This window comes from Hemicordylus capensis, chromosome 17 (genome assembly GCF_027244095.1).
Source record: "Hemicordylus capensis ecotype Gifberg chromosome 17, rHemCap1.1.pri, whole genome shotgun sequence".
Classification (NCBI taxonomy): domain Eukaryota; kingdom Metazoa; phylum Chordata; class Lepidosauria; order Squamata; family Cordylidae; genus Hemicordylus; species Hemicordylus capensis.
In genome coordinates, this window is record NC_069673.1 from 11,144,202 (window position 1) to 11,158,900 (window position 14,699).

The following is a 14,699-nucleotide window of genomic DNA, read 5'->3' on the forward strand; positions in this document are numbered from 1 at the left end:
GCACTCCTCCCCCATCAGCACAGGCTGGCAGAGGCCTGGTTAGAGCATCTGCAAATGCCCAGAGGCCATTTGCTTCACTACGTTGACTAGGAGGTTCCGTACACACCCCTACTTGCTGCAGCAGTGCTTCCATGCTCTGGATGCCAGCCTCTATTTCTTACTCGAGCCTACCTCACAGGCTAGTGGGGGAAACAAAACTCCACAGGGGGAAAGAGCCTAGACATTGCCCTGAGCTTCTTGGCGGAGATTTAAAGGTAAGAAATGCAGAGCCGAAATAAAGATGGGCACAGAAGAAAAGCCCTGACTGCACATCCCAAGGACCACACATGGTCACCATACAGCAAGAGGCGTGGCACTGCAGCATGAGTCAGGGCAGGAGGGAGGCTTTGAATTAGGCACCGACATCAGTTAAACGAAAGACAAGAGAGAGATGTAAATAGCAGTGGGGAGAACGTCTGTCTGGAAAGGTTCTTTCTTGTGGCATTGAACAGGGGAACTGGAAAAGCTCCCAGAAAAGGAACCCTGATTAAGTATTGTGTCACTTGGGCTTTCAAGCCAGCTGGCTCTGCATCTTATTATACGGCAGACGCCAGTCCTGAGTTCAGGAGACCGTCTGGAGGAGTGGTCTGAAACCCGTCACCCCATCTCCTTCTCCAGAAAGCCCAGAGGCGTTGTGGCCCACTCTTTGGGGAAATCCAGGTTTCCACTGTGAAGAAGAAAACTCACGACTCCCCTATGAGGAATGACAACAACGTTTGGGCTGGCTTAGTTCAGAAAGAAGACAGGTGAGGGGAGGACGTGACAGAGGTGTATAAAACTACGCATGACGTAGATAAAGCGGAGAGAGAGAGAAACGTGTCTCCTGATCTCACAGTCTTAGAACCTGGGGTCATCTGTTGAAGCTCAGTGCTGGGAGATTTAGGACAGAGAAGAGGAAACACTTCTTTGCACAAGGCGTAGTTAAAACGAGGGAATTCACTGCCGCCCGATGTGGCGAGGGCCACCAATTTGGCTGGTTTGCAAAGGGGATTAGATAAATTCATGGGGGGCAGGACTATTTATTTATTTATTATTTCCCTGTGTAAACCGCTTTGGAAACTTTTGTTGAAAAGCAGTATATAAATATTTGTTATTGTTGTTGTTGTCAACAGCTAATAGCCTTAAGAATATGAGAACAGCCCTGCTGGATCAGGCCCAAGAAGGCCCATCTAGTCCAGCATCCTGTTTCATACAGTGGCCCACCAGATGCCTCTGGGGAATCCCACAGGCAGGAGCTGAGGGCATGCCCTCTCTCTTACTGTTACTCCCCTGCAACTGGTATTTAGAGGCATCCTGCCTCTGAAGCTGGAGGTGGCCTATAGCCCTCCGACTAGTAGCCGATGATAGACCTCTCCTCCATGAAGTTATCCAAATCCCTCTTAAAGGCCATCCAGGTTGTTGGCTGTCACCGCATCTTGTGACAGAGAATTCCACAAGTTGATTATGCATGAAAAAGTACTTCCGTGTGTCAGTCCTAAATTTCCCGGCAATCCATTTCATGGGATGATCCCTGGTTCTAGTGTTATGGGAGAGGGAGAAGAATTTCTCTCTATCCACTTCCTCACCCCATGCATGATTTTATAGACCTCTATCATGTCTCCCCGCAGCCGTCTTTTTCCTAAACTAAATAGTCCCACACTTCTTGGCAATCAGTTTCATGGGATGACCCCTGCCTCTAGTGTAATGAGAGTGGGAGAGCCCTGGTAGGTATACACTTCCATCAGGATCAGAAGTGGCAAGCCCCTGAGAAGCAGGTGCTGAACACCAGATGATGGGAGTTGTAGTCCAACAATACCCGGGGATCAAGGATAAGCAGCCCTGCCCTATGGTGAGCCACCCTCTCAGCTGCAGCATGGCGGAAATTGGGAGAATATGTGGGTCGTGACCTTACCCATTTTTCCTAAATGAAATCTGAACATTTGGGGAAAGGATCTGGAATATCCTTGAGGAAATGAAGGACTGCCCCGTACACTCATACCCATAGCTCCAGCATACACCCCTTGAGTTTCTAAATACCAGCAGAGAAATTCCGCCCGCAAGTCCCAAGGTCCGTTAGAACGGTGCTTTAAAAAGGGCTATAAATTTAAAACGCCAAATGACAACTAATCTGTCTCTAATGAACCTCTTTAGTAATATCTCCCTGACAGAGAGGACCACAAGTAATTGTATTTCCCTTTGGGGCAAGAGAACAAACGGCAAATTAAAGAGTCTCTCTATTATGAGACGGTGGTTTTGTTTTTCTGCCATTCTCATATCTAAACATACATTATTATTTTTTTGTGGTTTCCTTGTGGGGTTTTTGACTATAGCTTTGGATTTCTCAGAAATCTGGCCCGAACATTATGGCCGGGCTGCCCGACTGGCCCTCCTGCGGATGCTGGACTACAGTTCCCATCACCCTGAATATGGCTGGGGATGATGGGAGTTGTAGTCCAGCAGCAGCCGGAGGGCTGAAGTTGTGCAGCCCTATGTCATGGTTGCGGGGCGAGGAAAACACACACACACAAATAAGAAAGGAGGGAGAAAGGACAGGTTTGGAGAGTCAGGACAGAGCGTGCAATTGAAGCACAAGAGAGACATAGACAGACAGCCGTCCGGAGGAGAACTTACCCCGCGTTTTAGACTCCTGAAGCAGTGGATTTTGGGTTTGGAGGTCATGAACTCGTTGAAGCGATGGGACAGGGGCTCCTTTTGCTGCTTGGGAGACTGGGGGCCGTTGGGAACAGCAGAGGGTGAGCCAGAGGAAGGGGGCGGAGGAGGGGGCTGATGGGGGGATGTTAAAAGGGACATAAGCTACGTATAAGAGATGAAGAAGTGATAGAATTAAAACAAAACAAAACAGAAACCAAAATCAAAAAGGTTAAAAACACAAACCCAGAAAAGCACACACGCAAAATCAAGAGCACCACAAAAGAAGCAACGTTTGAAATCAAAACCATGGGCAACGCAATTCAAAGCAAACCATTAAAGCCATGGGGTTTTTTTTTGTTTTTTTGTTTTTTTTAAAAAAAAGAAACAGATATATATTTTCAAGAAAGGAAAAAGGGGGGAAAACAATTAAAGGAAAGGAAACAAAAAGAGAGAGAAGGATCAAGGGTCCGGATTGTGTTACAAAAGGAGGGTGTGTTAGAAAATGAGATGTTTTAGTAAGGGGTGCAGTGCACAGAATTAATGCCCAGCATTTCTCCCAGAAAATCCGTCATGCTGCATGCGAAAAGGACGCAAAGATGGAGGAGGACACAGATTTCCCCACTGCACCCTGACAGCCCCGACTATACAGCTGAACTAACCTGGAACTGGGATCTGGGCACACAGAAAATTCCCTCTACAGAAAAGGCAATCTGATGTAGCGGTTAGAGTATCTAACTTAGACTGGGGGAAAGCTAGGTACGGATCCCCATTCAGCTATGAACAACAGCGGGTGACATTGGTAGGCTGGAGAGCTGGCCTCGCAGTAGCAGGCATGAGTTGTCCCCTTTGCTAAGCAGGATCTGCCTTGGTTTGCATTTGGATGGCCAACCACATGTGAGCACCGACTGATGTAATATATTTCCTTTAGGGGATGGGGCTGTAGCTCAGTGACAGAGGACAGCTGGTCTTGTGGTAGCGAGCATGACTTGTCCCCTTAGCTAAGCAGGGCCCGCCCTGGTTGCATATGAATGGGAGACTAGATGTGTGAGCATCTAGTAAGATATTCCCCTTAAGGGATGGAGCCGCTCTAGGAATAGCAACAGGTTCCAAGTTCCCTCCCTGGCAGCATCTCCAAGATAGGGCGGAGAGAGATTCCTGCCTGCAACCTTGGAGAAGCCGCTGCCAGTCTGTGAAGACAATACTGAGCTAGATAGACCAATGGTCTGACTCAGTATATGGTCTGACTCAGTATATGGCAGCTTCCTATGTTCCTAAGGCCCCAGGTTCCATCCCTGGCAGCATCTCCAGGTAGGGCTGGGAAAGACTCCTGCCTGAAACCTTGGAGAGCCGCTGCCAGTCAGAGTAGCCAACAATGGGCTAGATGGACCAAGACAGACTCAGTATGGCAGCGTCCTGTATTCCTACGTGAGTCTCTCTCTCTCTCAGAGCAAAATGGAGCAATCCCCATCATGCTGCCCTCAGTTTCTTGGAGGAGACAAATATGATAAATGAGTAAAGAAAACCACAATGCAGTTCTTCGCACCCATTTAAACCAAATTGGCATTAAGAGGCAGACGACATCTTTCAGCAACTGGGCATGTGTACAGACTTGGGCGAGCCACTCAACCCCAACAGCAGCTGGTCTCAAACTGGGCGCTGGGGGACCCTGCCGCGGTTCGGAAGCTTAGCAGGGGTTCCTCGAAGTGAAGACGGATAAAGCTGAGCAAGGTTCCTTGACAGTGGACAGCCTGCCCACTGCTACGGATCTTTCCCTGCTAAGGGGCAGTGAAAGGAGAGGGCCAAGGGCGTTCTCTTCCGGAACCCACAATGCCGGGGCAGTGCGTCATGTGACCCATGTGCCAGCGGCCATGTCCCAGAATCCTCTGTGGCATGCGTGGGGGCACGTGTGCCCAGGGACATCTCCCGGGTTACAGCAGGCGTGTTCAAATGCCGTGGTCCTCCACTATTTTCCAAGTGGGGGCCACTTGGGCAAAAACCCTTCAAGCCCTTTATTTCCTTGCTGCGCTGACCTTTCCACCGGGGGGCTTTGAGAGAGACGGGGCCCTTTCCTAAGGAGGAAAGGGCCCCGGAGGGATCTCCGGCGCGTTTTTCACACAGGGCTTTTCGCTCGCATCTCCTCCGGAACGGAGGGGGTGCGTTCACATATCGGCCAGATTGACCCCCCAAAGTCCCTGCCAGCTCTCGGGGAGCACTTCACACGCGATTTGGGGTTTTCATTGTGCGTTAGAACCTAGCCCGATTGATGTCCAGCGTTTTTTTAAAAATCCATTTTTTGCGTCGGTCGGTGGGGTGGGGGGGAGCAACTTCAAACTCGCAGTAAAGTTTTTCTTTCTGTGAGCCGCCGAGAGCCTTTGGAGTCAGGCAGTATATTAATAAAATAAAATAAAATAAAATAAAATAAAATAAAATAAAATAAAGCAAAGCCTCGCAGCAAACCTGAGGTAAAGCCTGCGGTGTGGAAGATGCCCATGTATGTCTTCCAGGATGGTGCAGAGGCTCATGGGGGTTTGGTTTCCCTTAAAGGAGCCCCCCCCCCGCCCCCGGCTGGTGCCAGCGGGACGGTGCGGAATATTTGGCTTTGGCCAAAACTTCACACAGGCCCCCAAAACAACAAATCAGAGGGTCACATGTAGGGTTGATGGAGGCCTCCTCTGGCCCCCGGGCCTTACAAAGAAGAACACTACAGGTGGACCTCATTATCCGCGGGGGGTTCCATTACCGCATATTACTGCGGATAACGATACAGGCGATAATAAGTAATTGAGTTTATGGGAACGTGGGGGTTAGGTTCCCAGATGGAAAAAATCCCCCCAAAATTGGCCAAATAAAGTGCCCTACCGTGCTCCATAGGTCTCCTGGCATCCAGCAATGCCCCCCAAATGGTCCCCAAAATCACAGATGTTTTAATTTTATTTTTTATTTTGCCGAACCGAGCCACAAAATGGCTCCCATAGACAAAATGACAGCCGGAAATGACCTCTGTGGTCACTTCTGGCCCCCTGGGAACCGCGGAGATGTGTCTTTTAACCCTTTTGTGTCCACGTTGAATGAAACCGGGTGTCAATTAGATACCTGTGATATGTGAAGCCACGGATACAGAATCCGCATACAACGAGGTTCTCCTGTATTATGGTGGGAAAGGCTCCCTAAACATCAGACGTCTGCACCGCTGAGCTAAACTAGTCTCCCCGAAGACAGGCATATCTGCCGAAACCCACCCTGGGCTCCAGGCGCAGGGAGGGGAAGAAATCTAAGGAGGATTCCACAAAGTCCCGAGACACAAGAACCCCGGTTAACATGCCTTCATGCATCATTCACCATGCTGGCGGTGGAAATGAGAAGCAATAGGGATCTCAACGGAAAGACAGTGACCTGGGCTGCTCCGAAACATTTGCTATCCAGGATGTCAGTGCTAAACAGGGATGTGGCTACAGGTTCATCATTTTTAACGCATATGGAGCTTGTCAAGGACCACTCCTCTAGTCACCTATGAGGAGCAAGCATCACCCCAGGCGACCAGGTTAAGGAGACTTTGGCAAATTGGATGGGTACTGGTTCCCTCCCCCGCGTTTTCCATCTCACATGCTGTTAACGAGTAATCCCTAGTCACCAGTGATGAGCAAGGATCAGCCCAGGCGACCAGGTAGGAAACTGTTGGAAAAATGGAAGGATATTGATTGCTTTTATTTCCCCCTTTTCATTCCACATGCCATAAATGAGCAACACAGACACATATGGGCAGATGGCCTAGTCAAAAGCTTGACGAGCTTGTAGCTTTCAGAGGCTTACATGCAAGACAGATGTAAGATGGCAGCATCTTTAATGGCAGGATCATGCCCCTGCCAGCAGATACAGTAGAGCAGATACTTAGAAAAAGGCCAGGCATGCAAGTTTTGTTTTGTTTTTAAACGGAATGAAATGATGTTGTTGTATGCCTCAGGTTCAGAAAGAAAACAAACAGCTGTCTCCCACCCCCAAGCGCAAACAAAAGGCAAATTGAGAAATAAGCTTCAAGGCAGCATGGGTGAAGGCATGTTAATTAGCGGGAAGGTGTCAAACAATGTAAGCAAAGGGCAATTGGCAGACATAGAACAATGTAAGCAGAGAGCAATAATCGCTAGAATTGAATGAGAAATGGAAAAACCACCATGGCGAAGACATGACAACTCAAACAAATCAAGCCAGAAACAGCTCTGAACTGATAAAAGCAACTCAATTTTTACAAGTACACTGAAAATCAAATCTTCAAAGATGAAAGCAAAATCTAGCAATTAAAAAAGAAGCCTATTACAACGAATTAAAACAGGACATCAGCTATTAGTTCTTAGAAACTAATTTCTATTAAAAAACAAAACAAAAAACAAAAGGAGAGAGAAAAAAAATAGACTTAACTGCCGGGATTACAAAATAACACACGAGTAAGCAAACTACGACGTTACTGACGCTGAAGCCAAAGCCCCAGGAGTCGGTACCTTGTTTTTTTTGATGAACGGCCACAACTTGCCCTTGGACTTGCTGGAGAACCTGGATTCAGATTTGCCGTCTTTGGAGTTGGAAAGGCTGGACTCAGAGATGGTGCGCTTGATTGGCTGGGTGAAGTCTTCAAAGTCAACATCACCTGGAGGCTCAAAGCCAGACTTAAAGGCTTCTATGACCATCTGTGAATCCTGAAAGAGACCACAGAATCCTAGAACGTTAGAGTGGGAAGGGACCGTGGAGGTCTTCTAGTCCAGGGATTCTCAATGTTGGGTCCCCAGATGTTGTTGGACTTCAACTCCCATAATCCGCAGCCCCAGTGGCCTTTGGTTGGGGATTCTGGGAGTTGAAGTCCAATAACATCTGGGGACCCAGCGTTGAGAATCCCTGTCCTAGTCTAGCCCTCTGTTCCATATAGGAAAAGGCATTTGCCCACATGAACCTGCCATTGCTCTCCATTCAACATCTGAGGCCCTGCTACGTGAGGAGATCTGGTTGGCAGGGGCTAGCAGGAGGGCCTTTTTGGTTGTGGCCCTTCAACTTTGGAAGACCCTCCTGGAAGAGTTTCCCCAAGCTCCCTCCGTCCACGGTTTTTTTTTTTTAAATTAGATACATCTTTTTAGAGAGGCTACTTAAGGTTTTATCCACTGCTTATATCTTCGCTTTTTATTTTTTATATCTTTTTATATCTTTACTTTTTACTTTTGTTATCTTCACTTTTTTACTTTTATATCTTCTCTTTTTTACTCACAACTTTTCATTTGAAACTTTTAAAATGTGTAACTTTTCAATGTGGTTTTAGCTTGGTCTTTTAATTTGCTTCATTTTATCGATTTTTAAAATTGTTTTATATTGTACCTATTTTATTAATGTTGTGATCTGCCTCGAGCACTAGGGTACCGGAGAGGTGAGGTATAAATATTTTAAATAAATAAATAAAACAGCATCCCCAAAAGATTATTGTCCGGCTTCCGTTTCAAAACCTTCAGTTAATTTTCACCAATGAATAATAATAATAATAGTAATAATAATAAACTTTGTTAGCTGCCCCATAACAAATTGATCTCTCTTGCACTCTCTTTTACACTCTTCTGCAAAAGTGCTGTTGGGTTCCCAGTTCTGAGGATTTCTCCCCACTCTGTGTAGGCTTCTAAATGTCATGGATTGTGACTAGGCAAAACTGTCATGGGGGATGATGGGAGTTGTAGTCCAACAGCTGGAGAATCTCAGGTTGGCCACCCTGCTACACAGTCAATTTCAATATAAGTTAGACACAAGAAAGAGAGTGGCACATAGGCAGCTGCCATATACTGAGTCAGACCCTTGGTCCATCTAGCTCAGTATTGGCTTCACAGACTGGCAGTGGCTTCTCCAAGGTTGCAGGCAGGAGTCTCTCTATCAATCCTATCTGGAGATGCTGCCAGGGAGGGAACTTAGGGCCTTCTGCATGAAGGCAAGTGCTCTTCCCAGAGCAACCCTATCCTGTGAATATCGGAGAGTGCTCATACATCTAGTCTCCCATCCAAATGCAAACCAGAGCAGACTCTGCTTAGCAAAGGGGACAATTCATGCTTGCTACCATAAGGCCAGCTCTCCTCCCATAAAGTGTATGTCGAGTTTATGAGCGGTATCACAGAGTATGCAGGATATGTAGAGTGTATTACAACAAAGCTCAGTAAAGGAATACAAAAAAAGGAAAAGAAATGAAATGAAAGCCGGAAAAGAAAGAGATCAAAACAAGAAGGGAAAACATGCCAGATGAGATCACATCCTGGGCTTTCCGGGTTTCCCTCCCTTTTCCGCAGCGTTTTGAACTATTTCAAATATTTTCAAAAACTCGCAGCCCGATTTCCTTGCATCCATGCAGCATCCTTGCTCTCCGATCTAAACATCCTAAGATGACAATGGAGCTAAAAATAGCCAGCTCCCTGCATGTGGCAGAAAGGGATACATGTCAAAACAGGAAGCCAGAGATCCAGAACAAATTAATTTCCATCTGCTGCCAGCGTGTTGGGAAGGCATATCCTAGACAGGTTCACTGGGCAGCGACAGCAGATGAGTCCTCCGCCTTGCCGGAGATGCCAGGGGAAGCCGTGATGGTCAAAAGGCGAGGAGGAAAGGAAGGCGGTTTATTCAGCAGAAAAGCCTGGGGGTGGGTGGTCAACTGTGACCCGGTATTAAATCTAATCCAATCGGTATTTTGGTCCTTGACCAGCAAAAGTTAATACAAACAATAGACTTCAGTAGTGTAGGTAATAAAGTAATTAAAACCAAATCAATACTAAAAAACTATGATTTAAACAATTAGTCCGGGTGAGTTAAAGTCTGCCTATCCTATTCTATAAGCGGCGACACAAAACTTGACAACTTGAAGCGTCATTTTGGAATTCTCATTGAGGAGCAAATAGATGACACAAAATGCCTCGGAGTAAGGTCAAGGTTTGGTTTCAAAAGGTCGTAATATGGGATCTAATATTCGGTTGTAAAAGGAAGGAATATTGGAATTCTAATCTAGGAGCAAATATCGGACATAGAATTTCTCAGAGGGACCCGATAAAGTCCAGGTCTGGTTTTAAAAGATCCAGGCAACTCATAACAGATAATCTGTATTAGGGGGATGTACGGAACTGTTCGACCGCCGGTTCAAAGAGGAAGGCACACCTTTAAGGTATGCTTGCACGCATGTTGGGCGGACGGGCACACACATGCTGGGTACTTCCGTTAACTTCTGGACACTGGTGGGGGAAATATGGTGGGAGGGGTAAGGACACCGTCCCCCACCCTTAAAAGGTATGCCCCACCACCACCTTCAAACCACTCTCCGTCTGTTCCGTGCACATTCCTAATCATTATCAGAAGCATCTATCTGAATCTGACATGCTCTTTGTGCTGGTGTTAGTATTTGCCAGACTAAAAGATGTGACCACAGCTGGCAAGCGGGTAAGAACATGTCAAACACATTTTTAAAAATGTAGCACAAGCCAAAGAGAACCAAGAATTATCTCCTTCTATACGAAGACCCCACCAAAATTGGTCTTTTGGACCCCAGAATCGAAACTTGTTTATTTAACATATTTACAAAGCGGTCAAAACCTGCATCTCTGGGCAGTGTACAACCCAAACAATACAAATTAAACAAAATTAAAAATGATTAGTACATTAAAATCATTTAAAACCCCACATAAAAAAACTATTAAAACTGTAAATTGAATTAAAAGCCTGGGTGAAGAAACGTGTCTTTGGTGCCTTTTTACAAGTTGCCAGAGATGGGGAGGCTTTTATTTCAACAACTTCAGTTGATGAAACCGAATTTAGGATTTTGTTGTTGTTTAGAAGAAGAAAATTATGCAGTTCTGTTTATGTTTTCAGCCTACTTTCCAGTAGGCTTGAGATCACCTGGCATTCTCTGTGTGTGTCCATGTGTCCCTATCAACTTTGCATGCCTGGACCAATATGAAATAAAATGGGTGCAGTTGTAGGGACCCATAGGGACACCTCAACGGCATAGTTTGTGATGATGCCATCCACTCCGATCAAAGATGACGGACGCGTAAACCTTTGAGGCACAAGTGGGCTAACTTTTGGACCACTTAAACGATTTGAACCAAATTTGCTACAGCTGTAGGGACACATAGGGACACCTCAACGGCATAGATTGTGACAATGGCATCCAACCCAATTCAAGATGGCGGACACATAAACATTTGAGGCGCAAGTGGACTAACTTGTGAACCGCTTAACTGATTTGAACCAAATTTGCGATAGCTTTAAGGACATATAGGAACACCTCAATGGCGTAGATTGTGACAATGTCATCCAATCCAATTCGTAAACTTTTGAGTAAACGGACGCGTAAACTTTTGAGGTGTAAGTCCACTAACCTGTGCAAAGTTTGGCTGATTTGAACCAAATTTTCTACAGCTGTAGGGACACATAGAGATGTCCCAATGGTGTAGTTTGTGATGATTTCATCCACCTTGATCCAAGATGGTGGATGTGTGAACTTTTGAGGCACAAGTGAACTAACCTGAGGACTGTCTAACCCATTTGAACCAAATTTGATAAAGTTGTAGTGAGTGACACAAAGGAACATCTCAAGACTATCATTTGTAATAATGTCATCCACCCTGATCCAAGATAGTGGATGTATGAACATTTGAGGTACAAGAGATCTAACTTGTGAACCTCGATTCGAACCAAATTTAGTCCAGTTGTAGAGACAGTGAAAGGAAAGTAGGCTGAATACTTACTTGAACAACTTGTTACTATATATGTATAGTCAATTTCAATTTCGAGGTCAACAATATTGATTCTGGTGAGGCAGAAATTTGTGCTTAATGTAACTGTATAGTTAATACAGAACACACACACACACACGGCGGCAGGCATGTGCACTCTCAGGTTGTTGTTGCTGATCACACACTTGGCCACATGTGGACTTCTGAGTGGCTCAGTGCCATGCCCAGAAAAGCAGGAGGGCAGGGGAGCAGGTAAAGACCTGCTTTACTCATGCTTAAAGGTACTGCTCCCCGCTGAAACGATTCGGCAGGCTGCACCAAATCGATTCATGCACGACACACAGCACCTCTTGAAGGATCCGTTTGTCAGAACAAATGAGTGGGTGGTGTACACATTTGATGAATAAATAAATAAATTTCCCCAAAGGAAGCTGAGCGGTCAACTCACATTCTTCTGGTTGATGGATTCTGCCGCTTTCGTTATCTCATCCAGACACCTCCCGATTATGGGGATCACTTGTCGGTCCACCTCCGCAAAGGTTTTCATCGATTCGCCTAACCGGACTATCCTCCTCTCTTCCATCTCTTGGATTTTCTGAAATAATAAAATCAAGAACACTATTTAGCATCTCAAAATTTTAAAAACACTTTGCATACATTCTAAGCCTTACAATCACCCTGGAAGGAGGAATTTCTTGTCTTTATATTGCAAATGACCTGGTGAAACCAAAACAGTGACTTGACTAAGGCCACCGAGTGTGTGTGTGGCGGAGATGAGATTTCAACAGGGGACTTCCCTGCACCAGATCGTAAAAACACTGATTAAGAATTGCCGTGAAGAATCTTTAAAATCACATTTTTTCCCTTTGAGTATACAAATGCCTTTAACTGATTCAGACCTGCCTGGTGTGTTCAATAATAGAGGGGCAACAGGAGAAGTTCATTTTAAATGGTTTTATTTATGTTTCCTGTTAATATTTTAAATGGTTCTGTTTTTGATCATGAAGCCACCTGTGCCATTTTTGGATGGGCAGTGCATAAATGAAATAAATAAAATAAGAATAGTATTTAATGTATCACAAAATCCTCAACCCCCCCCAAAGCATCCTTTGTCGCCCCTTTGCTCCCCCAAACTAGTTGTTCCAGAGACACCCTTCCTGTGCACACTAAAAACTTGCATAGAAACCTAGGAAGCTGCCTTCTACTGAGTCCGACCCTTGGTCCATCTAGCTCAGCATTGTCTACACTGACTGGCAGCGTCCTCTCCAAGGTTGCAGGCAGGAGTCTCTCTCAGCCCTACCTTGAAGATGCTGCCAGGGAGGGAACTTGGGACCTTCTGCATGCAAGCAGGCAGGTGCTCCTCCCAGAGTGGGCCCATCCCTTAAGGGGAATATCTTCCAGTGCTCACATATGTAGTCTCCCACTCAAATGCAAACCAGGAAGGACCTTGCTTAGCAAAGGGGACCATTCATGCTTGCTACCACAAGCCCAGCTCTCTTCCCATGGCAGACAACCAGCAGAGCAGCTTGTGGAGTACATCCCAAATTGGACCTGCCATAGCTTTGGCCACTAGGCGAGCAGATGTTGCATGGGCTTGGAATGATTTATGATGAATTGCAAACAGGATGAAGAACAAGCGAGTGGAAGGATACGTTCTTTCTGACTTGGCCATGCAATCCGATAGGGTCACCGAACGGGATCTGCAGCCGCCGTCTCAACTTTGGCCTGCCCGGGTGACGGCAGAAAACAACTCCCGGAAGAGACCCAGATGCTCGCTTCCCTTTCCAAAATTAAAACCACTATGATTAATTCGGCAGGCCTGGGAACTTTCCATTCCACTGCTCAAGTCATCTGATCAGACTTATAACCCAGAGATAAAGGGCTGCAGGTTTTCACGGGCAACTTTCAGGCGGGACAAGGACCGGTGGCGCCATTACAAAGCTGTGCACGATTCACATGATTTCACCCAAGTAGTGCTTCTGATCTGACATCATCACATTTTCCTTGTGCTCCAAAAGTATCACTGAGTCCCTGGGAAAACACTATTAAGGATGCTGGCTGAGCTGGGGGACCAGGAAGCTCTTCACACCTGGATTTTAGTTCGCATCTTCTCTGGAATGAGGAGATATGTGAGCAAGTGTTCACATATCAGCCACATTTCTCCCAAAGTCTCTGCAAGCTATCGAGGAGTCCTTCACACACAATTTGGGTTTTTCATTGCACATTAGAGTGTAGCCCGATTTATATCTGGGGTAAGCCACCTAATGGCACAGCGGGAAATGACTTGCCTAGCAAGCAAGAGGTTGCCGGTTCGAACCCCCACTCGTACCCATATCAGGCAGCAGCGATATAGGAAGATGCTGAAAGGCATCATCTTATACTACATGGGAGGAGGCAATGGTCAACCTTTCCTGTATTTTACCAAAGACAACCACAGGGCTCTGTGGGTGTTAGGAGTCGACACCGACTCGACAATACACTTTACCTTTACTTAAAAAAATCAACTTTTTGCATGGATTTTTGGGGGAACTTCGAACTCGCAATAAAGCCTCACAGTAAAGCCTGCTTTCTAGGAAAGCCCTTGGATTCAGGGTCAAAACATCCATAGAAAGAAGAGTTTTATTCTGCAGATTTCTGTATACACTGACCCTGGGGCGTTTCTAGGGTAGGGCAGGCAGGGCACGTGCGCCGGGTGCCACTTGAAGGGGGGCGCCATTTTGTAAAATTATTATTTTTTTTTTAAAAGGCTGCTGAAAACAAAGTGGCCACCACGCATGCTCAGATGGCCTCTGTGAGGCCCTAGAGGCCAGCGGGGGGGGGGGGGGAACCTTTGCAGACCCCCCACGGCCTTTAGGAAGCCCCCTGAAGGGGCTACAGGTTAAAAAAATCTTTTTAAAAAATTAATATAATATAAGACACTGTACACATATTCAGGCTGGCACTATGTACAGAGAATCAGGGCTTGTGAATACTGAGCTGAAGTTTATGAGCTAGGATTGTATTTATTTGCTCTTACTTTGCTTCTTGTGATAAGTGAGTTAAATGTGATGTCTTAATAATATGGCTATTAATGGTGAGTTTGTCTTTGAATCAGTGTGAAATCCGTAGTATTAAGGCCCACTGGGAATTTCTTGCTCTCTTTCTCTCATTTTAACTGCCTTTCTGAAATACTAGAATATATTCCAAGCAGTGATACAGTTTAATCTGCATATCCTTTAATTATTTTCAGAGTATCTGGGACAAGTCAAATTCTCCACTTATTTTTAAAACTTATGTAATGGTGATGCTACAATA

At 45.8% G+C, this 14,699-nt stretch overlaps 1 protein-coding gene across 22 annotated transcripts in view; it reads right to left on the reverse strand.

The window, feature by feature from the left end:
* The window catches only part of FNBP1 (formin binding protein 1), a 148,977-nt gene that overhangs the window by 33,540 nt on the left and 100,738 nt on the right, over positions 1–14,699 (reverse strand). For 14 of the 22 annotated variants that reach the window (XM_053282469.1, XM_053282467.1, XM_053282479.1 and 11 more), the window contains exons 8-10: positions 11,854–12,000; positions 7,164–7,358; positions 2,650–2,832 (exon numbers count right to left, since the gene is read on the reverse strand). In XM_053282469.1, coding sequence (XP_053138444.1) covers positions 2,650–2,832; positions 7,164–7,358; positions 11,854–12,000 — 525 coding nt within the window. The remainder of the gene's footprint in view (positions 1–2,649; positions 2,833–7,163; positions 7,359–11,853; positions 12,001–14,699) is intronic. The other 8 variants (XM_053282487.1, XM_053282486.1, XM_053282485.1 and 5 more) reach the window with 2 other exon arrangements.